Raw genomic sequence first — 27,212 nt, forward strand, 5'->3', positions numbered from 1 at the left:
ACAAGGCCCTTCCGGGCATAATCCTCCCATGCCCACCCCTCGGCTGACTCTCCCATCTTCACCTGCCAGGTTCCTGCCACACGGGTCTCCTCTCAGTTCCTCAAACATTTTTTCCCACCCCAAGCTTTGCACATGTTGTTCCCTCGGGCTGCAATGCTCCTCTCCCCTAGCTACAGGATGATTCCCAGTCATCCTGTAGATGTCACTTTCTACAGGAAGCCCTCCCTGATCATCGACCCTCCACACTGATCACAGCTTCTCTGCACACTGCCCTTTCCCTCTGTAGGATTTATTACAGTTAAAACTGGCCCTTCTCGAGAATGTAAGGTCCTTATGGGCAGAGTCAGGGCTGCTCTTGCCCACTGGTGTGTCCCCCATCCCCCTGACCTCCACCATGACAAGAACCTGGGGCATGGTGAAGGTGCACAATACATAAACAATTTGCAGTCTACACTAATGCTTCTATTTTCCCTTGATGCCTCTGCAGTGACTCCTGCCCTTTGCTCACGGCTGCCCACCTTCTGCTGCTGACAGTGGGCTGGTCACTAAGTCCCCGCTGTCAGCTCATGGCCTGTGCGGGCTGTGCTGCATGTCTGTCCCCTGGCTTGGATGGCTTCTCTGCTCCAGCTTCCCTGCTTTACTCTCCTCCCTGTCCATCCCCTTAGACTATCCTTCCTGTAGCTAACCTGGCCCTCATCCAGTGCCTGCTATCTGGGGCCCTAGGTAAGCAAACTCCACTCTATGCTTCATATGTTTCTGTCCTTACAAAGAACCCAGCGCAGCATCCTGTACAACAAACGTGTTTCTTGGTCTCTGCGGCCCATTCAGCATTCTCTATAAAAAAATCACTTGAATGGGTCAGCCTTTACACAGAAGAGGCTGTGGAAGGAGGGTCTCATGATCTCCATGAGGGTTACCCTTCCTCACACTTAGGAAACAAAAGGGGTTCTAATTCCCAGCCTGGGTTTTCCAGGGCAGTCGGGATTGCCAGAAGACTCTGATAGATTTAGCAGGATCATGGAGTCCTGAGGTTGGAAGGGTAAAGAGTCCCCTCTGAGCCTCCCTGATGGGCAGCTGCTGGACCCTCCTGAGGCTGCCATCCCCTCACTGAAGGCAGCCTATTTCACTTTCATCACCAGCAATTCTTCCTTCCCAGAGCCACAATCCAGCTCCTTTTACTTTCTTCATATCTGGCCTAGGCCTGCCCGTCACAGCAACCCAGAACAAGGGCTCACCTCTCAGGAGGCAGCGAGTCACAAAGTCCTCAGAGGACCCAGTGCAGAAGGCACAGCAATCCCCATTTTACAGAAAGAGAAACAAGGGCTCAGAGAGGGACCTGCCCAAAGCCATCAGGCTTCGAAGCAGTTCAGAGCGCATTCCTGACATCCGGGGCGGGAGGGGGGAGGGCAGGGACTCACACATTGGTGGTGAAGACCCCGTAGATGAGGTCCTGCTCCGGCAGGTGGAAGGCACTCTGCAGCTCGTTGTAGTAGAAGGGGACCTCACCCGGGCGGGAGCAGTTGAGCCGGGCCTTCATGAACGTGGTCCAAGTGTCCTCCAGCAGGAACCGGCCCCCCATGTCATTCTTGCACACGCGGGCCACCCGAGAGTACACGGTGCGTCCACAGTCATGCTCCACCGCGTTCTCCCGCAGCAAGAAGTACGCGAACAGCCCGATATCATAGGCTGCTACAAAGTTTGGCTCTGGGGGCAGAAGAGGAACAAGGGGTGGGTCAGGCCAGGAGGGAGGAAGGGGGCAGAGCTGGGAGTACTCGACTACTTCCATTTCCTCAGATGGGCATCCTGACAACCCCCCACCAGCTTGGTGACCTGGGGGCTCCAACCCTGTTCCCGCCTCCAACGCAAAGTGCAGTTATAATAATAGTTAACACGGATGACTGAGCACTCACTGTGTACCGGACACTGTTCTAAGTACTTTATATGGATTAACCTGTTTGGTCCTCTTAACAAGCTATGAGGTATATACTATGATCGTCCCCATATTACAGATGAGACCATTGTGGCACAGAGAGGTCAAGTACTTGCTCAAGGCCACACAGCTCGTTAGTGGAGAAGCAGGGATTCAACTCCAAGGGGCAAGAAACTCAAATCACCCTCCTCCGATCTCTTCTTTCCCGTAACCTTTCCTCCTCATCAATTCCTAACTCTTTCTCTCCCTTCGTAGCCTGCCCTCTATCTGCTCTGGGTCCTCAGGACATCTGTGATTTCATCCACAGTCCCTCTCCAACATGCTGTGGTCCTTGGGCGACCATCTGCCCCACTCTGGCTGGGCAGGAAGGAAACTGATGGGGGTCAGGGTGGGCTGGCTGGCTTAGGACCAGGGGAGCCCCCCGGGGCTGGATCTCCTTACCATTGAGCCACTTGGAGTTATACTGGGCGGTACGAAGCGGTGGCCTGCTGCCCAGGCTGCGGTAGATGGCGGGGTCCCGACCTGAGAAGTCGATGACCGTGGCTGCGTAGAGCTCCCCCTGGGAGGAGATGACGGCTGTGGAGTTGTGGCGCGGGTCGTAGGGGCAGCGGGCCACACCGTTGATCTTCTCCACGGTCCGGCTGAGGTTCCCCACCTGGGGATAATGGGGAGATGGGGCGCTTTTCCCCCGAGACCCTCGGGCTGCCTGTTCTTTCCCCCCCAGAGTTTTGTTTCCTCCTGCGTCCCTGGTCTCTCTAGGCCTCTGCTTCCCTCCCCCGTCTCCTCACTGCCCACCCCACAGTGCCTCTGAGGGAGCAGCCGTCGTGGAGGGGAAGGTGTGCCAAGAGTCAGGGCAATTGCCATAATTGCCTCACCTCTAAGGTGAGGTTGAATTTTGATGAACAACGAATAATTTTTCAGTGTAAGGATGCCCCCAATCTTGCCTGGGACATACTGATACTAACATACTGTCTGTTTTTACCTGAAATTCAAATCTAACTGGGCATCCTTTTCGTTTTGGTTTTTGTGTTGAACTGACAGCCCCATTCCCAGGCTGTGTGCCTGAGTGAGGGAACCTCTTGGTGTCCCCCTCTGTCTGCCGGACGCTGCACAGCCCTCACCTGTCTGCTGGAGCACACTGGCGAAAAGGCATTGGTCCCACACATGAACACTTTCCGGCCAGTGACAATCAGGACTCGCACGTAGTTCTGACACTCCTCCTGAAGCAACAAAGGGGAAGTAATAGAGGGACAAGCTCTCCAGCTGCAGAGCTGGGTGTCTTTCCATCACGCCACTGCACCACAAATATTCGAAAGCACTCTGCTCCAGATCCACCACACTCTGAAGCTGAGGTTGCATCTGTGGATGTCCCCCCTCCCCGCCACCTTCCTCCCAGGCCGGCTCCCTGCCTCACCACCCACTCAGATGCTTAGCCTGCATCCTCGCCTGCACCAGGAGCCCCTGGCTCCTCCAGGCTGGGCCTCTCATGCAGGTGGCCTCGTGCCCACATGGTGCCCCTCCATCCCTACAACCACAAGCCTCCCGCCGGCTCTAAGCCAGGCCCCTGGCTGCCAAGGCCACGTACCTCGGTCTTCCCTTTGCTTTGGCAGGAGCGGCGCGTGTCCTCATTGGAGGCCCACTCTGTGGCCTGTGGGAGGAGCACACAGACATCACACGGCTGTGCCCCTCACAGCCAGAGCAGGCAGCAGCTGTGGCTGGAGAGGACAGAGAGCTGGGAAAGGGCCAGCCACGGGCTGCAGGGTAAGGTTCCTCTCACAACATCCACGTGGACCCGGCAGGGCTGCCAGACTCCTTACCCCTAGACACCCCCTCAGCCCAAAACCCTCCATACCTGCTTGGGTCAGGGAAGCCTGGAGTAAAAACCGCCTTAGCCCACATCGTCCCCACGCAGCTCTGGCCTGGGACCTCCCCAGCCCTTCCATCCCCAGGTTAGCCAAGGAACTTTGAGTGGCCAAGGACCTTCATTTCCACCCCAGGCCCTGAGTGGGAGATGGAATTGTGCCTCCAGTATGTGCCAGATGTCCCCTGAATGAACGGGAGGCAGGGAGGGAGGAAAGGCTAGATCGGCCAATCTTAGATACAGGAGATCGATTTCACCTGCCCACTACAACCCTGCAAAGTTCTGCATGGCTTGCCGCTGGTATGTGGTACAGCAGAGACTGGAACCCACATCCCTGGTTCAAAGGCTACGTGTTTTTTTCCTCTTCATCCCACTGTCTCAAGGACCTAGGACTTCCCCTTTCTTACTTGCTACCCTCGCCCCACCTCTGTACAGGCTGCTTCCTTGTTTCCCTGTAGTATCACTCATGCTCTATCGTGGGGTCATGTTTTGGGGACACAGCTTCCACTCAGGGACTCAGAGGACATTGCATGTTCTCCAGCGCCCAGGGCTTTAGGAGAGGGCTGTCCCCACCAGAAAACGCTGTTCCCCTTCATCTGTTCTGCCTATACTCTCTGAGAGCCCTCCCAGTCACTGAAGAGCAGCTGGAGGGAGAAGTGATACCCTCCATGTCCAGGCAGTGTCAGCCCTGGAGTGTGGCTCATTATATACTTCTGGGTCACATGTATAAACATGAACTGCCTACCTGTCCTGGGAGAGGGAGCCCTGAGCAAGCAGCTCCTCTATCCAAATGGGCAAACAAAAAAAAAAGAAAAAGAAAAAAACAACCCACCTGCTTTTAATTTCTAACAAAGCTCCTTCTAGGTGTGCAGTCACTGCCTGCCGAGCTCCAGGACCCAGGATGTGGGAGGGGAAGAGGTGCTGGGAGCCGGAGCGGCAGTCCAGGCTGCAGCTCACCCACAGCCCCAGGGCGCCTGCCTGGTGGGGCAGTGGGAGGGCTGACTTCTGCAGACCCTGGATTTGGGAGCTGGGTGGTGAGTTTGGTCATGCCTCCATCAGATGGATGACCAGGCTGGGCTCATCCTGCCATGCCAGGCCTGGAGCTCAGGTCTCTGCTCCCAGACCTTGGAGAAGGGCAAATGACCCCTGGCATCTGGCCACAGAGCCATGGGCTTCTGGCCAGGAACAATGGAGCCATTGTCATACTCAACACCACATCAGCTCCAAGACTGAGCCTGATGTGAGAAGAAAGAGGGATATGAACAAGCAAACTCAGGGCCTCTGGGGGCAGAAAAGGGCAATGACCCACATATACTGCCGATGTCCAGGCCTAAAGCTCTGGACAGTGGGTGGCTGCAGGGGGACTGTGTGGACAAAGGGGCCTTGGGGTCCCTGAGCACCGGGGCACTTTAAAGGGGTCAGCCTTATTTCTAAGGGGGTGGGAAACCCATTGTGAGGGTTGGGGCTCATGGGGGACAGCTGTGTACAATCAAAAGGTGTAGACAAAGTCACATGGAGCTGAGCACCAGGACAGGCACTTGACACACCTCTCTCTTCATTTTACAGGTGAGGAAAATGAAGCTCAGAGAAGTTGAGCAATTTTCCCAAGGTCACAAAGCTGGTAAGCAACAAACCCAAGATGCAAACCCAGACAGCTGACACTAGAGCTAAGCTCTCTCTGTTACATCCTGCAGCCTCTCACAGTGAGTAGATTTCTCAAACCAAAAGTTAGAACATATGGCCTGAAAAGAATATGTATACTTATAATGACAACAGCACAGAACAGGCTTGAGTCATTTTATTTATTTTTATTTAAAAAAATATTTTTATCAAAATAATGATGTGCAGAGCTGAAAAAGTTAAATAGTATGAAAAAGTAATTTAAGAAGCCCCCAGCAACCGACTCTTCCCACACCCCAACCCCATTTCCCCAGGAAACTACTTTAGACTCCTTTAGCTATTTTTCTGTATGTGTTTTTTTAAAATCCAATTTCTCAAAAATATGTGTCATGGGCTTCCCTGGTGGCGCAGTGGTTGAGAGTCCGCCTGCCGATGCAGGGGACACGGGTTCGTGCCCTGGTCCGGGAAGATCCCACATGCCGCGGAGCGGCTGGGCCCGTGGGCCATGGCCGCTGAGCCTGCGCGTCCGGAGCCTGTGCTCCGCAACAGGAGAGGCCACAACAGTGAGAGGCCCGCGTACCGCAAAATAAAAATATATATATGTGTCAATCTCAGACTTCATCTTCTGACTTCCTGTTACAGAGGTGAAGATTTTTTTCCACTTACCCATCCCCATTTCTCCCCACCCCAAAGCACACATACATTTCCCCTCTCCCTGTCCTCTCATTATAATTATGTAATATTAATTATTTAATATTTTAATATAATTATTTAATACCTTAAAATCAACACCGGTATTTACTTTATTGTGAATGTGTGAAAATTGTTCACTGCTACCAACTAGAACCCCAGATTTCACTGAATGTAAGACACCATCTATCATAATAGGAACCATGAAGAAAGAAAACATACTGCCGAACTCCTTTATTACTTACATTTTTAAAGTAAGCTTATTGGAAGTGCTCTTATTTAGATATATATTTAATCAGATATTAATCTTGTGCACACAAAAAAGAAAAATGTAAGCAAAATTAATTAAATATTCTTAAATCTTCTCTGAATTCAGAGTTCATCTCTTCTGAATCACTTTTCTATTGTCATCAGTGCTCATTTTCTGTTGTTTTGTTTGTTTGCTTGTTTTAGACTATCGTTTTTTGAACCACCCAGGAAGCCAGTGATGCAGCAATTCTTCAAGAGTATTCCTCTCTGGTTTCCAGAATTTTCTTCCAAGTCATTGCCCCCATTCTGCAGGTTGGATGCTGGCACCTTCTTGATCTTACCAGCAGGTGTCCACAGAAGGTTTTCTGACCAACCAGGACTCCTAGTCCCTCCTCATATGATCCTAAAATGGTTTGTGGGCTGAGATATCAATGGGTGGCTGTTGCTGGGTGAGAACACCAGGAATAATGACCAAGTTCACACCTTCACAGGTAGAGACAACTCCATCAGAACTGTGGTCTGGCCAATGGTGACTGTAAGATGCCTTTGACAGAAAGACATGGCCTGACTTCAGACTCAGCAAAATGTGAAAACATATGCCTCTGAGAATCAATGAAATATTTCTATTCTGATGAGGTATCCTTTCTTGACCAACTTTCTGTTTTTCCTGGACTGAATAATTGTCTTGATTTTCTTCATGGGCTTGTTTTACAAGGTACCTATCACTGATTTTTCCCTAATGCCCAACAGTCCCTCTCAATACCATCTGCTAACTGTACTCACAAATGTTTCAGATAACCTATTAATTCCCATTCTTTTCCTCCCGCCAGCCTCCAGCCTCCTGCCCCAGTGTGACCTGGTTGCTCTGAGGTCTCCTGTTTGGCTGTTAACCTGGGACTTACCTCCACTCCTCTCCTGTTTGCTGAATCCTGTGTTTCCCCTTTCTTGAATTACTTGCTTATTTTGGTAGAACACATCTCCAGTATCTTCCTATGAAAAGGAACATGGTAGATCAATTTTTAAAAATTCTTGCATGTCTGATTCATTCTATCTTCATACTTGATTGATCGTTTTGGTATAGAATTCTAAGTTGAAAATAATTTTCACTCAGAATTGTAAAGGCATTTATTCCTCCATTGTCTTCTAGATTCCAGTGTTGCTACCGAGAAGTCTGGTGTAATTCTTATTCCCAATCTTTTGTAGTGATCGTTTTCTTTTCCTTTTTCTCTTTAGAAAAAAAAAGCTAAAAGCTTTTAGAATCACCTTTGGTAACAGTATCCTGAAATTCACAGTGATGTGCCTTAGTGCAGGGTCTCTTTTGGGAACTCAGTCAGCCCTTTCAATGTGAAGACTCATCCTCTATTTTGGCAAATTTTCTTATGTTATTTCATCCGTAATTTCGTCCTCGTTTTTTTCTCTGTTCTCTTTTTTGTAACTCTTATTAATCCAATCCACTGTTGGCCCTTGTGCATTGATCCTCTAGTTTTCTGTTATTTCTCATTTTTTTTCTGTTTTTCATTTCTTTTTTTTGTCGTTCTAATTTCTGAGAGATATTTCTTCAACTTTATCTTCTAGTCCTTCCATTCAAGTTTTATTCCCCAATCACTTTTTAAATTTTCATTTTTAATTTAATGTTTTATAAACAAAATATATTCTTATATCTCAGAAGATTCTAATTAATTTTTAAAATTAACTTACAAAGTGTTTTCTTGTATGTCTTGCATTGTCCCTGTTTCTTACAGCTTCCTTCATTCTGTTTGCTTGTTTGGTTTGATCTTTCCCTTTCACTGTAGAGGCTTTCCTCAAATGTATGGTGATTTTTGGCTATTGATATTTAAAAATAAATCATTAACCATTTCCCACTGAAAGGAGCCAAGGTTTCTTGGAGTAACGACTAATTCTAGGTCTGGGACAGGAAATGTACAAGGTGAGCCTAGATATCTCCTCACACCAAATAGTAAGGAAGCAAAGACCACTACGGTCATAGTGTCACAGGGCCAGGAGCCAATTTGAAGAGGCCCCCTACTGGCGAAAGGTGGGATAGTCATGAGAGATAAATGTAATAGGTTGCAACACCCACAATGTTTAAAGCCATGAGTCCGTAATAATAATAAAATTAAATTAACTGATCATCATTGACAGATACTTCCAAGCCAGTTCATTATTTGAAAACTGGTGAATAAAGACAGAGTATCAAATATTTATCCTGCCTTTTCTATATGACTGTATCATTGGGTAATCAAATAGGAGATGAGGAGAAGTTTCTCCTTGTAGAAGTAGTCCGGCTAATATACTGTAATACCTAAAGAATGAATGGATCTGGGAAACAATCATCAATGGCTGCTAACATTAAAAAAAAAAACAGAGAAAATCGGATACTATGTACCTCCTAAAAATGTACACAATAACACCTCTGAAGTAATCTTGCCAGAATCTAAACTAAATAAAGTCTTTAAATCTAACAATCAATTCACAGATGATACAGGGAACAGAGAAATACATTAAATTGTACCATTTGGATTACAATCAGCAAAGTCAGGATTGTGGGAAACACTATAGGACAAATGACCAGTTTTCTTTAATAAATAAATTGCACAAAGAGAGAAAAAGAAATATTGTTCTAGCCCCGTACCCCATCAGTGCGATTTCACCTTTCCTGGAATCTCCAAATTTGGAGGCTCACCAGTTGGGTCTTTAAAGAAAGGGTCTTAAAGCAGGAGGCATAACCCTCCCAGACTTCAGACAGTACTACAAAGCTACAGTAATCAAAACAACGTTGTATTGGCACAAAAACAGACAGATGGATACGTGGAACAGAATAGAGAGCCCAGAAAAAACCCCACACTGTAGGGTCAATTAATCTTTGACAAAGGAGGCAAGAATATAAAATGGGAAAAAAGTCTCTTCAGCAAGTCGTGCTGGGGAAGTTGGACAGCTGCATGCAAATCAATGAAGTTAGAAGACACCCTTACACCACGCACAAAAATAAACTCAAAACAGCTTAAAGACTTAAACATAAGATATGACACCATAAAACTCCTAGAAGAGAGCATAGGCAAAACATTCTCTGACATAAACTGTATCAATGTTTTCTTAGGTCAGTCTCCAAAGGCAATAGAAGTAAAAACAAAAATAAACAAATGGCACCTACTCAAACTTACAAGTTTTTGCACAGCAAAGGAAACCACAAACAAAATGAAAAGACAACCTACGGACTGGGAGAAAATATTTGCAAATGATGCGACCAACGAGGGCTTAATTGCCAAAATATACAAACAGCTCATGCAACTCAACAACAAAAAAACCCAAACAGCCCAATCAAAAAATGGGCAGAAGACCTAAATAGACATTTCTCCAAAGAAGACATACAGATGGCCAATAGGCACATCAAAAGATGCTCAGTATTGCTAATTATTAGAGAAATGCAAATCAAAACTACAACAAGGTACCAGCTCACACCTGTCAGAATGTCCATCATTAAAAATTTTATAAATAACAAACGCTGGAGAGGGTGTGGAGAACAGGGAACACTCTAACACTGTTGGTGGGAATGTAAACTGGTGCAGCAGCTATGGAAAAAGTATGGAGGCTCCTCAAAAAACTAAAACTAGAGTTGCCACATGATCCAGCAATTCCACTCCTGGGCGTATACCCAGACAAAAGTATAATTCAAGAAGATACATGCACCCCTGTGTTCACAGCAGCACTATTTACAATAGCCAAGACATGGAAACAACCTAAATGTCCATCAACAGATGAATGAATAAAGAAGATGTGGCATATAGAGACAATGGAACGTTATTCAGCCATCAAAAAGAATGAAATAATGCCATCTGCAGCAACGTGGATGAACCTAGAGATTAGCATAATGAACAAAGTAAGTCAGAAAGAGAAAGACAAATACCATATGATATCACTTATATGTGGAATCTAAAATACGGCACAAATGAACATATCTACAATACAGAACGACTCACAGACATAGAGAATAGAGTTGTGGTTGCCAAGGGGGGGGGAGGGGAGGGAAGGAATGGGAGTTTGGGATTAGCAGAGGCAAATTATTATATACAGGATGGATAAACAACAAGGTCCTACTGTATAGCACAGGGGACTATATTCAATATCCTGTGACAAAACAAAATGGAAAGGACTATGAAAAAGTATATATATATGTATACATATAACTGAGTCACTTTGCTGCACAGAAGAAATTAGCACAACTTTGCAAATCAACTACACTTCAATAAAATTTTTTTTAATGAAAAAAAAGGGTCTTAATCTCCCTTTATTGGGGGAGGGGTAAATGGAGGAAGGGATTACTGTGTGGGATGGGACAGGAGATCTGGGTTCTGACCTCTCAATTTAGATAATTTCAACCATTTCCCCCTTTTAGCCTTGTACCTCATCCTCACATTCCACAATATCCAACACCCCAATTTCTGAGGCCTTCTGGGGAGTCATCATGCCTCTCTGCCATATCTCCCTCTGTAAACTGTTCTGCTCTACTAAATTGGTTATGATTTGCTCCATCCATTTTCCACCTTCCCAGAAGACATTTAATCTCTTCTCTACTGACATCTCTTTTGTTCTCTCTGTCATTGCAGATCTGTACCTTTTAAAATTTCTCACTGTCCTTTTAGTGAATTTTGTGAAGGAGTGGAGATAAGATGTGTATGATCGATCGGCCATGCAGAATGCCTTAAACTAGGACTGTCCCAGAAATTCCAGGGTGGCAATCTCTAGTAAAGAGAAACTGCATGGTTTTCTGGTATGGGGAAAGCAGCTGAGACAGCCAGGAATTGGATAATCTCCTTACAGACTCAGCAGCACCCCTGGACACCAGAGACGATGGCTGAACACTAAAACAGCTGAGCATTAAGTCCACCACTCATCAGAGTTTAGATTTCAAAAAACTATGGAGCTGCCAGCTTAGTTTGGACAATGTGGAGACAACTAGAAAAGAGCTCAGGATCAGCCTCACCATCTGCCCAGGCGCAAACAAAGCCCCATGTGCATCCTGATGCATATGTGCAGAACAGTCCCCATGTCTGCACATGCAGGACATGTGGCAGCCCAAGATCATAAATCCATTGCAATCAGGCCTCCAGCCATGTCATCCTCTGGAACTGCTGTGGCACAGGTGGCTCATGAGCTCCTGATTGACCAATCCAAGTAAGCTTATCATTCAGCATCCCCCTGACACTGTCGACCACTCGCCACCTTTTCTTTCCCACACCAGTTTATTAAGTTACAGTGATAAATGACAATCACTGGTGAGCTGATTTGGTTTCCCCTCCCCTTCTGCAAGCACGGGCGTGCGCACGCGCATGCGCGCACACACACACACACACACACACACACACACACACACACACACACACGCAGGCACGCACGTACCCTGCCCCCTCTGCCGCACGCACCCTGCCCCCTCTGCCGCTACCTGCATCTCTCCTCCCTTGTTGCTTAGAGACTTGGAAGGAAGCTGGGTTTTTCTATTTTCCTTAAGGCAGAGTAGTTTACACAAATTGTTTAACAGGGGTTAGGTACTTAGAAGTCCTTTTAATGGACACTGGTTTGCATAAACTGTTTGCATTTAGATTTTTCTTTAAGGGATGTTAATTATTTAAACTATCAATAAAGCACTGAGGTTTAAGTTTGGTTAAATCATACCCTGGGGCCACGTGGGAGGAGCAGTTGTCTGTAATGGAGATTTATAACTGCGTGTGTGCACCAGGCAGGACGGAGAGTAAAGGAAGCTGGGCTGGGGAGCAGGGAGGCCTTGACCCTGTCTCCTCTTCAGCAAAGGGGCGCAGCTCATTTTTAGCACTTAGTTGCTGTGAGCCAATTGTGATAGCAGATGCTGTGGACTGAAAGCTTATGAACAGGAACCCAAAGCCCCAGACAGGGCAATGGAGGAGCGCTCAATGAAGTCCAGCTTTCATGGTCAAAAGGCAGGGCTTTCTCATCAGAGTACAAACCAGGAGACCAGAGGCTGAGGTCGGCCTCCTGCCTGGTCGAGGGGATGCTGGACAGCCCGCTCTAACTTCTCTCTCGTTCCCTCCTCTTTGTGGCTAGGTGGTTCCCCTATGGTGGGGAGGTGGGGATGTGAACATGAATTGTATTTATTTATCTCCTTAGCTCTGTTACAAAGAATCCAATCTGAACTCCTGGAGTCAGGCCCTAAGAGACACCCTGGGAAGGTGGTAAAACCAATTCCTGGTGCAGTTGTGGCTGGTCTGCAGAAAAGCCTTCAGAAAAGCCCCAGAGGCCCAGCTCCTGCCTCAATTATGAGTGATAGGGCTGGCAGAAGGTACCTTCCCATGGCTGAGACCAGATCCACACGGAGCAGAATGAACCAAACGCCAGGCCTCAGCATCAAGCCGGAGGGTCCTAACATCTGGTAAGGTACGGGACCCAGGACCTGCCGGTCAACTGTCAAGGACACCTGGGGAAGCCGAACCAGTTGGGCAGCATCTACAAAAAAGGCCTTAACATCCTAGAGCAGTGGTTCCTATATCTGGCTGCACAAAGGAATCACCTGGGAGCCTTTAAAAATCCCAGTGCCCGGCTGTGCCCTAGAACAGAACCTCTTAGGCATCAGTGCTTTGTAAAGCTCCTCTGGTGATTCTAGTGGGCAACCGAGGGAGAACCAGTGTCTAGAGTCAGGCTAGCTCCAGTCCCATCCTGATTTATGCTACCCAGCTCTGCAAGCCAGAAACCTAGATGGCACCACTGTAGTCCAAGCCTTCGCTAAGCCCTCCAGGGCTGCCAGCTTCCCAACTCTAGGGGTCACCTTCACACAGAAGACAATGTGCCTGGTGCTCTGGGGAGCCGTGTGATGCTGTGACGCTGTATGATTCTGCCACCTGAAGATCATTTCCTTTCTTCTCTCCATCCCCACTCTGCTGCCTTAATTCAATTGTCCCCATCAATCACCGGGATTATTGCCGTTTCTCCTAACCAGTTCCTCTGCTAATGCATTCTCTGCATTGGGCTGGGTGATCTGAATACCAAATCTGTTCATGCCACTGCTCGGCTTATACCTCTTTGCCTTCAAAATAAAATATGGACCCCTCTGCTCAGCCATGAAGACCCTCTGTGATGTAGACTCTCTCTCTTCCTAGGCCTCATCTCCTACCTTTATCCCACTCCCACCCCATGATCCTGCCACACTGCCCCCTCAGTGCTCCATGCTATTTCACACCTTGTCTCCTCCTTAGCTGCCTGGCCAAACCCCATCCTTCAAACTGCTGCCCAAGGGCAGCTCTCTGGGAAGACTTTTCAGACCCTGCGGAGGCTGGGGGTTCCTCATGCCTCTGGGCACCTGGCACCTGGCATGCACCCCTTCTTACATGCTTCCCACAGCACTGCCATTATTTCTGTGCATCTGTCTCTCTTTCCCCACTTTGGCCACTTTACTGTTCCAGAAGACTTTCATTTGCTGACCATGGGAACTTAATAAAAAGCCAACTGCCTCCTGAACATAAGGCAGGACGCTTGGATCCACTTCCTCCCACCCACTTTGGACCATCTGTGCACTGGCTGTCCCCAGGCCCTGACCTGCAGGGTTTGGCATCTTGGCTTCATTTCCCATGGAAGTCACTTGGAAACTAGGCTCTGGCTGGGCTGCTTGTGACCAACCAAGCTGGCAGGACATGGGATGCTGCCTCTGGGAATTTACTCCACCTTGCTCCAGCCCAGGCCCCAGGAACATGTCCCATCCAGGAAAGGGAATCATTTATGATCTCTTATGTGCTTGCTCCTTCAGGCAAGGGACAGAGCCTGATTCACCTTGGGATCTCAAATGCCTAGTACCATGCCTGGGACAGCACCCAGCATATAGTAGGTATTCCATAAATGTTTGTTAATGTTTATTAATGTTTATTAAAAATGGATGAATGGAATTTCTTTTCAATTTCCCCTAGTTCTTCCTGGCTCCTCCTTTTGGATGGTCACACCTTTTCTGCTCCCTGTGGAGCACCTCCTCTGTGGCAACCAGCTGCAATGGCCCCCGGGGGTCTAGACCCAGGTGCAGCTAGAAGAAACTAGACCAGAGTGTCACACTAGCTCACCAAGGAGGTCTCCCCTTCCCCAACTGCCCTTTGTAGTGAAACACGATGCCAAATAGCCCAGGCCCTGACTAACTCTTTGTACCATTCTCTAATTAGGTTCTGTGTATCACTCATCATCTTTTCCTGGCTGTGCTGTGAGCCCTAGCGGCCAGAGACTCTGCTTGTCTTATAGCCCCTCCTCCCCCAGCTCACTTTTTTTTTTTTTTTTTTTCGGTACGCGGGCCTCTCACTGTTGTGGCCTCTCCCGTTGCGGAGCACAGGCTCCGGACACGCAGGCTCAGCGGCCATGGCTCACGGGCCCAGCCGCTCCGCGGCATGTGGGATCTTCCCGGACCGGGGCACGAACCCGTGTCCCTTGCATCGGCAGGCGGACTCTCAACCACTGCGCCACCAGGGAAGCCCCCAGCTCACTTTTGATACACAGCAAGTGCTCAAGGAACACTTGATCACTGGAGACCAGCAAGCCTCCCCTGGACACAGGAACTGAGGCCCTCCCCTCATTGACAAAGAGATGGCCTTCCTTCCTCTAGAATGTCCAGCCTCTGCTGAGACGATATGGCATCTGTTTCTCAATCTGGGATAAATGTTCTGGATCAAGGAGTCCCATCAAAGTGCCTCCCAAAGCACTTAGGGAATTATGCTGGGGGAGTCCTTCTTGGCCGCAGATAACAAATCAGTCGCAGCCCAGTGAAAACGCTGAGCTACAGTGGGATCACTCAGGCCAGGCTAAGAGGAACCAGGGCCACCCTTTCCCTCGAGGCCCAAACCCAGAGACCCTCCTGTGGATTTAGCAGCTGGACTTAGCATGACCAGCCGTTCCAGTTTGCCCAGTACTGTACTGGTTCTAGTGAAAGTCCTGCGTCCTGGGACCCCTCAGTCTAGGCAAACAGGAGCACCTAGCTCCTGTCCTCACAACGCGGGAGCCCTGCGTGTGCCCCCGTGTTTCTGTGGCCACGCCCCCACTTCCAAATATCTTCCCAGCCATGACCCCCACTGCCAGTGTGAGTCCACAGCCAGTGAAAAAAACACAGGGCTCCTGTTTTCAACCCTGGGGGTTGAATTCTGAATCTCACTCCTTGTGCTGCCCTGGCCCCAGCCCCCAAATACCAGGGAAATTACAGGGAAGGGAAGCAAATGTACCTGAAGGAGGGAGACATTGGCAAGGCTGAGTCTGAAGAGGTAGTTCCTGTGAAAACAGAAACAGAGATGGTAAGTCAGGCTGGTTCTGCAGGTAGGTCTCCAGGAACAGCTTCCTGGCTCCTGCCTCATGGGGTGCCAGGACTGGGTGCCGACTGCAGACGGCTGACAGTGGGCCGACCCCAGGGAGAGCTTCACCTCCATTTGCTCATTTAATCTGCACTGCCGCGCCGGGAGTAGAGAGAAAACTCCATTTTACAGAAGAGGAAACAGTTTGGGTAAATGGCCCAAATCATAGAGATAGTAAGTGCAGGATGTGGGATTGAAACCCAGACGCATCTGCTCCCAAAGCCCACGCTGTCTCTGTTCCCCGCCATCCCAGCAGGCCCAGGGCACAGCCTCCCACACCCCCTTCCCAACCATGGAACCTGTTTCTGTTCAACATAAAGCCTCATGGAGCTCTTGTGGGGACCCAGGCAGGTCATCTTCCTCCTTCCCTCGGCCACCTCCCCGGCCCAGCCTGTCTCCTCTTGCCCAAACTGCCCCTCTGCCACCTTGTGCTTCCTCTCCTCCACATCGCCACCTGCACGGGGCTGCCAGATTCATCCTCCTCAAACACTGCTTTCATCATATCAGCCTGCTGCTCGAAAACCTTAAATAAGGAAACTTATATCCACACAAAAACCTGCACACGGATGTTTATAACAGCTTTATTCATAATTGCCAGAACTTGGAAGCAACCAAAATGTCCTTCAGTAGTTGCGTGGGTAAACTGTGGTGCATCAAGACAATGGAATATTATTCAGTGTTAAAAAGAAATGAGCTATCAAGCCATGGAAAGACGTAGGGGAAGCTTAAATACATATTACTAAGTGAAAAACGCCAATTTGGAAAGGTTATATGCTGTATGATTTCATTACATGATATTCTGGGAAAAGGCAGAACTATGGAGACATTAAAACGATCAGCGGTTGCCGGGGCTGGGGTGGCGGCGGGGATGAACAGGCAGAGCACAGGGGATTTTTAGGGCAGTGAAACTACTAGGTATGTTACTCTAATGATGAGCACGTGATATTATACATTTGTCCAGACCCACAGAATGTACACCACCAAGAGCGAACCTTAAGGTAAACTCTGGGCTTTGGGTGATGATGTGCCAGTGTAGGTTCATCAATTGTAACAAATGCACCTGCGGTGGAGGCTACTGGTGGTGAGGGAAGCTGGGCCTGTGTGGGGCGGGGGTGTCTATGGGATCTCTCTGTACCTTCCTGTCAAGTTTGCTGCCAACCTAAAACTGCTCTAAAAAAATAAAGTCTTAATTAAAAAAAAAAAAATCTTAAATAATAATAATGATGATGCCATCACTACTGTGACTATCGCCCACTTACTGAGCGCTCATGGTGTCAGGCGCTGCTGAACCTGCTTTGCACGGACTCTGGAGCCACTAGGCACTATGCGTGGACTCGGAGGGTGGCAGGACCCCCCGGTCAGAGAGCCACATGAAAGGGATTGCAGGTTCAGAGTAGCCCCTGTGGCAGAGGCAGGGAGAATTCCAGCTCAGCCACTTGCTGGGGGCCTTCTGAGGGACTCAGTGTCCACATCTGCAAAATGGAGAAACTAATGCCTGTCATTCTTATTTCATAGGGCCGTGGAGACAGAGGAATGGTGTGACGCACGTTGAAAGGCTTTATTAATGTCAAACAGATGTAAAGTTTGGGTTTGTCCTAAGAATTTTCTTTCCTTCTTACATCTTCTTCTGGCCATTCCTCTTGGTTCCTGAAGTTTTCAGGAATGATTGCTTTAGAAAGTTCTGGCCTACCTTAGCTGTGCTGAGAAATGAAGGGAAAGGTTGTAGAGTGGGCCAGAAAGAGAGGGAGAGGCCCTGATGAAAGGATCCAGGGGCCTGAAGGAGACACCTCTGGCTCTGGGTCCAGGACCCACTCGGCTGCTTTTCTGTCCTGGTGGGCCTCACTAGGGGACCTTGGCTACAGGCCTCTGAGGTCCCTCCCCAGGCCCCTCCTCTGCCCCCACCCCCCCAGCCTGGGGACGGATGGGCTCCAGCTTAAGGCTCTGCCCCAGCTGTCTGCTCAGGTAACACAGGCATCTGCTCACAGCTTTAAAAAATTAGAGGAAACATTGCAAAACTTTATTCATTTTTATCTCAACAAAAATCATTCATCACAACATCGAAGTCTGCTTCTCTGGGAGATAAGAACAGAGAGAAATCTCTGAAGCCTGACCCATCCTAAACCCCTTACGCAACAAGGCGGGGTATAAATGAATAAAATATTTCCCTAGCCTGAATTCCAGAGGCCCAGGGGGTCACAGAGAAGGGGGAACATGTCTGGGAGAAGAGAAGGAAGAAGGAAAGAAGCTCCAAGAGAAAGGGGGAGAAGGAAGAAGCTGAGGACCCACTTCATTTGCTGTAAGGGGTGCAAGGGACCCAGTCCAGGCTTTCCCCTGGTTCTCTGTGGGCACAGCCAGGCTCAAGGACCCAGGCAAAGGTATGGCTCCCCTCACCCCATGTGGGGGAAGAGTATCAGGAAGAGCAGTGTGAACGCAGGCAGGTGACTTAACCCTCCTGCGTTTCAGTTTCCTGGTCCATACGATGGGGATAATCATAGAACCTACTGCCTGGGGTTACTGTGAAGATTACACGACTTATTACGTGCCTGATATACTACACGTTTTAGATGTTTTACTACACATTGGACACATAAAATAGTGCCGGGCACATGGCAGGTGCAGAATGAATGGCAGCTTTCAAAATGCTTCCACAAGGTTCAGAGCAAAGGCACCAGGATTCTATTATTTATTTATTTAATTGTCTAGTTGATTTACAATGTTACAGTAGTTTCAGGTGTACAACATAGTGATTCAGCATTTTTATAGCTTATACTCCATTTAAAGTTATTATAAAATATTGGCTTTATTTCCCTGTGCTGTACAGTTTACTCTTGTGGCCTATTTATTCTACAGATAATAGTTTCTCTTAATCCCCGACTCTTATCTTGCCCCCCTCCTTTCCTCCCCCCACTGGTAACCAGTAGTTTGTTCTCGATATCTGTGAGTCTGTTTCTGTTTTGCTATATTAATTCGTTTGTTTTATTTTTTAGATTCCACATATGAATGATAACATTCGGTGTTTGTCTTTCTCTGTCTTACTTATTTCAAAGGCATCAGGAGTCTAAAAACTACATATGTAAAGCTGGTGGACTCTGAATCAGGTGGAAGGATGGCATTAATGTCAGTTTCCTGACTGCAGTGTTGTATTATGGTTATGCAAGATGTTACCACTGTGTGTGGGGGAATGGGGTGAAGGATATAAGGATGCGATCTCTGTATTATTTCTTACAACTGCACGTAAATCTACCATTATCTCAACATAAAAAGTAAAACAATGATTCTCCTTGCTTGGAAAATAAGGTCCACACTCTTGTATACTTGCATATGTAGAGATTACTTTTGAGAGGACATGCAAACTCACCACAGGGCACGCCTCCAGTGAGGGGTCCTGCTTGGTGTATAGTGGGCTGGCCCTGCTTTTCACTTTTGTACCTTCTGAATGTTATACCATAACACACATCACTGATGCAAAGTAATAAGTTAATTTCAAAATTAAAAAAATAAAATGCATTCAGCCCCAGCTTCTTAATAGCCCTGTGATGTTGGCAGCATCACATAACCCGGACTTTACGGATGAGGAAACTGAGGCTCACAGGTCAAGATTACCCAGGACAAGAATGCAGCTCATCTGGTCCAGAGCTCCGTCCTCGACTTGCCTCCTTTTCACGTGGCAAATGAAGGGGTGGGGCCCCTCAGGAAAGCCCAGAAGTCAAGGATGGTCAGCTACACAGTGGAGCCTGGAGGCATCCAACCCAGTGACCATCCTCCCTCACCCCAGACCTGCTGAATCAGAACCTCTGGGGCGGAGAGCTTCTGAAAAACAGCAGTGCAGTTGGAGGTGGTAACGTGGGTTGGCAGAAAAAACTCTAGCCCTGAGGTTAGGGGACCTGGGTTCTCGTCCCCAGACTCTGTTGTCATCTTGTTTACGTGGTCTTGGGAAGGTCACCTTCCCTACTCCATTCCAGCCTCTGCTTCCTCATGTTGAAATTGAGGACAGTTGGATTAGGCCAGTGATTCTGAGACTCCAGTGTGCATCAGGCTTACCTGGAGCGCTTGTTAAAACACAGGTTGCTGGGCCCCACCTCCAGAGTTTCTGACTCATCAAGTCTGGGGTAGGGCCCAAGAATTTGACTTCTAACAAGTTTCCCAATGCTGCTGATGCTTCTGGTCCCACTGGAACAGACCATCTCTAAGCTCCCTTCCCTACCGGAGCTGAAGGTCTATGATTTTGAGGACTCTCTCCTCCTACTCTGCTCTGTAAAGTCTCTACAAGTCCTCCCTAGAGTGTATTACCCCTTGAATACCAGACCTGGGCAGTGGGGCTAACTGATATCAGGCAACAGGGAGGTGAGGTCCTTCATAAAAGAAGCACATGGCCCGTGTCCCATGTCCCAGGTGCAGGCAGCCAGCCCGCCAGCAGGGGGCTCCTGGGCACCTTCTCTGCATGGGGAGGACACCAGCTAGGTAGGTCCTGGCAGGATGGCAGGGACAGGGGCTGGGAGGTTGCCAGCAGGCATTCCTGCCCTTAATAACTACCAGACCCTGAGGAACGTGGCTTGCTGAGATCTGGAGGTCACTTCCTTCCCACCTCCCCCCACCCACCCATCCACTGCTTCCTTTTCTGGGGGACTGACGTTCAGACACAGAGAGGGCCTGGTAGGGTGGAATAGGAGCCCAGGGTGAGGGTCTGCCCACAGAGGGTCATGCCAAATGATATTCCCTCCACTCAATCGCTTAGAATTGATCCCCCAGTCTTGGCCCCAACCCTCCTGTACCTCATTACCTGGCTCCCACGATGAGCTGGTTTCTGGAAGGATCCAGAGCGAGCTGAGAGAAATCTTGGGCTCCAGGGTAGGTGAAGTTAGAGACCCATGGCTTCAGATCTGGGGGAGGGAGAAGCAGCCATTTGGTTACTGTTGGCCCAGGGGCTCCCAGCTGCACCAGCATCGGACCCAAGAACGGAAGGGCTGCAGTGAGGCAGGCGCACCCCGGAGACCTGGGTTCTGCCTGCCCACCTCTGTGAGCAGCCGGCTGGGGGACTGGGAGTGGGGGTGGTGTCACTGCTCCTGCTTTGTTCCCTAGCTCAGAGAAGGGCTCCACCCACCCCCTAGCTGCACAAAGGGACACCTGTAATCATCCTTGACCCCCCGAGACCCTCACCAGCCACACCAAACATACTGGCAAATCCTGTCCGTTCTCTGAAATCCATCCATCTCGCCCTCTGCACCCTATCCCCCAGCCAAGCCACCATCATCTCTTGCCTGGACTGGTGCCAACAGCATCCTAACTGGCATGGCTTGCACTCTTGCCCCTCCAGCCCATTTCCCACAAGGCAACAAAGTGATCTCTCTAAAATGCAAATCTGGTTATGTCACTCTCTAGCTTAGAACTCTTTAATAGCTCCCAGTTTCCTCCAGGAAAAGTCCCAACTCCTTTGGGTTCTGGCCCCACTGTCCTCCCAAGTAGAATGAATGCCTGGCACATTAGTGATCTAGTGATCCACTGAAAGAATGAAGCTTCTGCTTATACATTCCCCCTTAAACCCTCCACTCTAGCCACACTCAACCAGGACACAGTGCACATCTGCAGATCTATCCCTCAAGAGCCTGCAAACCTTTGCAATTCTATTGTTCCTCAGTGGAACAGTTCCTGTTTGTCCCCACCCCACCTCCTCCAAGAAGCCTTCCCTGACTCCCCCACGCAAGGTGACGGGCTCCCATAGACCTCTTCTTGACTGCCATCAAAGCTCCTATCTCACTGGGTGTCTAATCTGGTAGTTTGCCCTGGGGGACAAGGACAATCTTGCTTCTGGGAGCTCTAGCCTCCTCCCAGCAGCTGGAAGTATTTGAATGAATGTATGAATAATCGTCAACTCCCTTTTGTACAAGAAGCCTCAGGTTTTCAGACAAGACTCCACAGAGGTGGAAGGAATGGAGGGTGGGTGGGCAGTGCCCATCTCTGTCTCCGAGAAGAATCTTCCCAGCCAAGGCCAAAGTCTTTCATGGGGACCAGGTGGGCAGAGGAGACCTCGAAGCCCTCTGGATGGATGGGGCAGTGGTCTGGAGGTACACCTGGGGAACAGTGCCCAGCTGACTTTCCCTCCAAATGGAGAACCACTTCCCCCATCTTGGCTCACAGCCCCTTAATAGCTCTCCTTCAGCCCCTTCTTCATGGATGTGAGGGAACTGACCAGTAAAGAGAGGAAGCTGTGGGGCAGAGGAACTTTCACGCCGATAGGGTAAAGATGAGGGGAATGTGAGGAGGCCCTGAGATTTCTTCCTCACAGTGTATTAGTAACTGGCTCCCAGAAGGCCCAGAGTAGTGTGTGTGTGTGTGTGTGTGTGTGTGTGTGTGTGTGTGCGTGTGCGCACGTGCGTGCGTGTGTGTGTGTAATCCAAGGGAAATAAATCAGTGCTCATTATCCCTCCACTACAGAGTAAAAGCAACGCTTCATTTCTGCATGGCAGGCAAACACTTAATCGCTCCCTGGAGAACTGAAGGTTTTGCGAGTTGGATGTTTTTCAGAAAACTGTAATATGGACGATTAAAAAAAAGAAGAAAGAAAAACTACAGCAAAATGAAGCAAATCCTTTGTGTCTGCCTCTGCCCTCAGCAGGTGACTATAGGTTGGCAAGAACCATCACGAAGTTGCAATGGCATTTGGGTGATCACAGTGTAAGGAGTGGATGTGGAGTCGGGTAGGCCGGGTTTTTAGCTGACCTCAGGGCTGCTCTCAGAAATCCTGATAGGCTATCATGGTACCTTAGAGACTAAGCCAAGGGTCCTCCTTCTCCAGGAAGCCTTCCTGGATTATAACCTCTCCATCCTGATCTTATTTTGTTCCATATTCTCTCCACCCTTCGTGTTCCATTCATACTGCACGTTTTTGTCACTCTGAATGTGCTCATCTGTTTTCCGGGTGGGGTGTGTGTGTGTGTGTGTGTGTGTGTGTGAGAGAGAGAGAGAGAGAGGGGTTGCCATCCCCAGCATACTGGGTGCTCTCCAATAGTAGCAACTGGCTTGCACTTTAATCCCCTTCTTCCATTCTGACAGGGGTATTCCAGATGTGGGCAGCTGAACAGGGGAAGACGTGGCATGACAGGTCTGCGGCAAACCAGGAGAAACTCCATCTGGAGATGGCTCAGCTCAGCCTTCATTCCAACCCTTTCTTGGGGAGAAGGGAGAGGAAGAGGAAACAGGGCAGGAGCCAGGAAGACAGTGGGAGGTGGGGGTGGAGGAGGGGGGCGGTCCCTTCCAGTTTCTGTCCCTCTTCCTTACCCCGAAGTGACTGACAAGGGCAAGGGGGAAGGGGCAAGGGGGGAGACGCAGCAGGCACAGCGTGGTGATCCTGGGGGAGCTGTCTTTGGAAGGGAGCCAGCTTCCTCTTATTAAACAGGCAAACAGGACCAGAGGGAAGGCTGTTGTTAAAACACCGAGCACGTTCTGAGCTCCATGTGCAGTGAACGCTTTGGACAGTGACTTTAAGAGAAAAATGACATTCTCCATGACGTGCCTGTGATTTTAATTATAGTCAATTCAATTACCCACTTTGTGGATTAACCACTGCCAGTGTTAACTCCATACTGGCTTCTCCCTGCCACCTCGAAAGACCAAGCTGTGTCAAAAGGAATAACATGCAGGCGGGAGAGAAACACAGGTGGATCCCCTTAAAAGAAACCCATAGGAGAAAATTTAACCTTACAAAACAGAAAAACGTCCGTCAGATTCTGCAACTGGCAGCTCCTCTGGGGTATTTAGGGGTTATTCACAGATCAGCCAGGTGTCAGGGGAGAGGGAAACTCACAGCTACAGGGTCAGAAGCCTACTCAACTGTCAGAAGTAAAATGTAACATCTGGAAGCTGGGGGTTGGTGCGGGCTTGGATTATGGCAGCTTCTCTGGAACACGGCATCACCCAGAACATAGTCACCCAACATGAATGGAGTCCCTAGTCTGTGCCCAGCAGAACTAAAGGATGTGGGGAGACAAGAGGACCAGCCCTCATCCAGGACTAACTGCACTGGGGGACCAAAGGGAGCGACATTTAAGGAACAACAGGGACATGAGTACTCAAAGGAAACTTCTTCACCTCTGAGGCCCCGCAGCGTCCAGCTCCGTGCCTGGAGTCAGGTATTGGGTCAGGGGCCCAAGAAAAATTTGGCCAATAGACAGGAAAACCCAAAGCCAACAGAAAGAGGGAACGGGTGAATTTTGGGGAGGCCAGGAGGCCTGAGGAGGAAAAACAGAGATGACGCCCGTCTCCAGGGCTGTCAGTCTAGGACGGACCATCTCTGCTCACCTGGGGCTCAGGGGATTTCTTAGTCACTCTGTGTCAACTGCCTATGTCACTCTGGGCCTCATTCCTTCCTTCTGAAAGGGGGCGGGGTGGGAAGACAGTTTCATTCAAGTAATTTACAGCTGAAGATCAGAAATGGTGTCAAGGAAGCCAGGCTTTCAAGGAACACATCCTCCACCTCTCCACCCTCCTCCCATCACCAGCCAGTTTGTTCCAGTACAGATCAGCCTGGCTGGGTGACAGGGATTTCCCTGCTCTCCTTCCATTGTCCATGGCCCCAGGATCAGCCAGGCCAACCGTGCCCCAGCAAAACCCCTGAGAAGAAAGGGCTCATTAGGAGCTGCCACAGGCAGCCCCCGCATGAGGACACGCTCAGGATTCTGCTCCTTGGTCCCTCCCTGCAGTAGCAGCCTCCAGGAGCCATCAGAAGTCAGAGGGTGTGCGTGCGTTTTGTAGGTTTAAGGACATTACTAATTTGCTCTAATCCACTTAAGCCTTCGAAGCCTCAGATCCCAGCTCAAACAAGACAGCACGGAGAAGACAGCTGGAAACCCTCCTCCCCGAGACAGGAGCCAGCCCACAGCTGGGAATCCCACACATCTGAAACACCTCCAGCCTCCCCACCTCGCTGCCCCAACTCCTATCCATACTGCCTTCCCCACCCGCCGAATCCCATGCCCGCCTCGGTCTTATGGATTCATTTCTCCACTCTGGTTTCCATCTTGCCTCTCTCAGCTGGCTGTGTGGAATCACAGAGGATGGGCTGCCACGCATCTGATGGTGGACGCACCTGGTCCCTTTGCGGCGGGGAATGGGAAGAGCCCGGGATGGAGTTAGGAGGCAGACATGGAGATCTGGCTCTGACAAGTCGCTCCAACCGTCTACACCTCAGCCCTCCCCATTTGTAAACAGAGGTGACAGCCCTTGCCCTGCCTCGCTGCCAGTGTTATTGTGAAGAGGAAATAGGATGGGTGTTTATCACTTAAGAACGTGGGGACCCCTGAGACCACATCTGCAGATCCCAGTGTGAGCTCCATCATGGAGGTGATAGATCCTGAAGTGTCGATGTGGTCCTAACACCCCCAGTGACCACCAAACTGGCTAATAGGTTGAGGGAGAACATGCAGGATGCTCCAGGATTTGTGTTTTGTTATGATTTTAGATTATCATCAAATGTATATACTAATTTTAGAAACTTATTGAGAACTTATGGACCCCTCAGAATATGTCCAGTGATTCACAAACTCCAGTCTGGGAAAGACTATGATAAGACACTCTCATGCCCTCCCTTGACAGAAGGAGTTATTTGTCATCAAGGCCCCTTTCCCTGGGGGCTCCCAAGGCGCCAAAGACAGGCATCCCTGCAGCCACCTTACAGCACAGGGAACCTTTCCAGAGATCTCTAGGCACTTCCTAATGAGTGAGTCAGCTTCATTCTTTCCCAGGGTAGCCAAGAAATAGAGCTTGTGCTTCCAGAAGAGCTGGAAGCACAAGATGACCAACCAACCCTTGGCTACAGCACCCCGGGCACCTATAACCTCATTCTCCCACAAAGGAATTCCAGAGAAAGACCACCTCCTCCCCCAGGGAAAAATGGATGAAGGGCCTGAACAAATTGTCTGGAGACTAAAATCAGATCCCTCCAGCCCATGGCTGCCCATCCTTCTTACATCTATCCCCAGAGGAAGAGTCTCCCGTACCCTACAAGAAATGACTTCCAACAGCCAAAGAGACACTAAGTCCTTCAGGACACAGTCATTGCAAAAAAGGACCGAGAGGGAAGTGGCTCTCACCTGCAAAGGCCACGATGGGGTGTTCCCTCAGGGAGCACAGCTGCTGCTCACTGCTGGGTTCACTGGCGACATCCTGGGGGCTGGCGAGGTGCACCACCAGCAGTGTGAGGCTGGGCGGCAGCAGGGTGATAGCCAGGGGTCCCGGGAACACCATGGTGGGCCCCTCTGTACTCTCAGCTCCTGGAGGCAGGCTGGGGAGAGGCCTGAAATGCAAACACTCACTCTCACCACACGCTCCCTCAGCAGTGCCCACCTCTCCCGATCTCCTCCGTGCCTGTCGGTAGCCCCACGGGATCGGTTTGTTTGTCTGTTTAAATAAATTTAATTTTTTTTACAATACTTAAGAGTTTGCTCTGCTCTAGTAATGTAAAGTTATAGATCATACCTTGAAAGCTAATTTCCCTTGTAATGGTATTCTGGACAAAACTGATAAATTATAGAGCTTTTTCTATTATGATCCCAAATGGCTTAAAATTTATTTTAATGATAAAGGTGGTATCTTAGGGATTTTAATAAATGGAGTTAGGACAAGTGGGTAGTCATTTGTAAAAAGATAAATTTAGATCCATAACTCACACCAACTAGGAAAAATTCCACTGGATGAAAGGTTTAAATGTTAAGGATAAAACCAGAAAAATACTAGAAGAAAATGTGGGCAGAATTCTTCATAACCTTGGAGTGGAGAACCACGACTCCAAATCCAGAAGCTATTAAAGAAAAGATTGACAAATTTAACTACATAAAACCCACAAACTTCTGCATGCTCCCTCTCTCCCCAAAGCAAACATCAAGCAAAATCAAACGGCAAATGACAAGAAAGGGAAAAAGATTTGCAGTTCATGTCAGAGACAAGGGGCTAATATTCCTAATATACAAAGAATTCCTGAGAATTAAGAGGAGAAAGACCAACAGCCCAGTAGAAAAATGGCAAAGAATATAAATACAAACAGGACTTAAAAATATGAACGACGCTATTCTCACTCATAATAAGAGCAACACAAATGAAAACTTGGACTGAGATATTGTTGTTCACCTGTCAGTTTAGCACATATCCAAGTGAGATGACAGCTCTTGGTGACGCAGTGGAAAAAGGGGCGCTCTCATGTACTGCTGGTGGGTGGGCAAAATTGTACAACCCGATGGAGAGGGATTTGGCAACATCTGGCAAAACAACAGAGGCATTTACCCTTTGACCTAATTCCTGGGAGTAAAGTGGTCGCCCGATCCATAAGCTGTGACCAGTCTGAGATAAGATAAAATGAACTTGGAGAGTGGTTTTTTAAAACCTTTATAGTAATTTGACAGAGCAAATTTTTTTTTTTTGCGGTACGCGGGCCTTTCACTGTTGTGGCCTCTCCCATTGCGGAGCACAGGCTCCGGACGCGCAAGGCTCAGCGGCCATGGCTCACGGGCCCAGCCGCTCCGTGGCATGTGGGATC

At 49.0% G+C, this 27,212-nt stretch overlaps 1 protein-coding gene across 4 annotated transcripts in view; it reads right to left on the minus strand.

Moving 5' to 3' along the window:
* The window catches only part of SEMA5B (semaphorin 5B), a 123,080-nt gene that overhangs the window by 16,216 nt on the left and 79,652 nt on the right, over positions 1-27,212 (minus strand). For 2 of the 4 annotated variants that reach the window (XM_029215460.1, XM_029215459.1), the window contains exons 2-8: positions 25,774-25,976; positions 20,469-20,568; positions 15,563-15,608; positions 3,516-3,578; positions 3,052-3,150; positions 2,372-2,585; positions 1,419-1,704 (exon numbers count right to left, since the gene is read on the minus strand). In XM_029215460.1, coding sequence (XP_029071293.1) covers positions 1,419-1,704; positions 2,372-2,585; positions 3,052-3,150; positions 3,516-3,578; positions 15,563-15,608; positions 20,469-20,568; positions 25,774-25,927 — 962 coding nt within the window. In that variant the 5' untranslated portion in view covers positions 25,928-25,976. Of the gene's footprint in view, positions 1-1,418; positions 1,705-2,371; positions 2,586-3,051; positions 3,151-3,515; positions 3,579-7,252; positions 7,277-15,562; positions 15,609-20,460; positions 20,569-25,773; positions 25,977-27,212 lie in introns of those variants that run through there. The other 2 variants (XM_029215461.1, XM_029215462.1) reach the window with 2 other exon arrangements.

This window comes from Monodon monoceros, unplaced genomic scaffold (genome assembly GCF_005190385.1).
Source record: "Monodon monoceros isolate NGI ecotype Baffin Bay Population unplaced genomic scaffold, NGI_Narwhal_1 Super_Scaffold_11, whole genome shotgun sequence".
Classification (NCBI taxonomy): Eukaryota; Metazoa; Chordata; class Mammalia; order Artiodactyla; family Monodontidae; genus Monodon; species Monodon monoceros.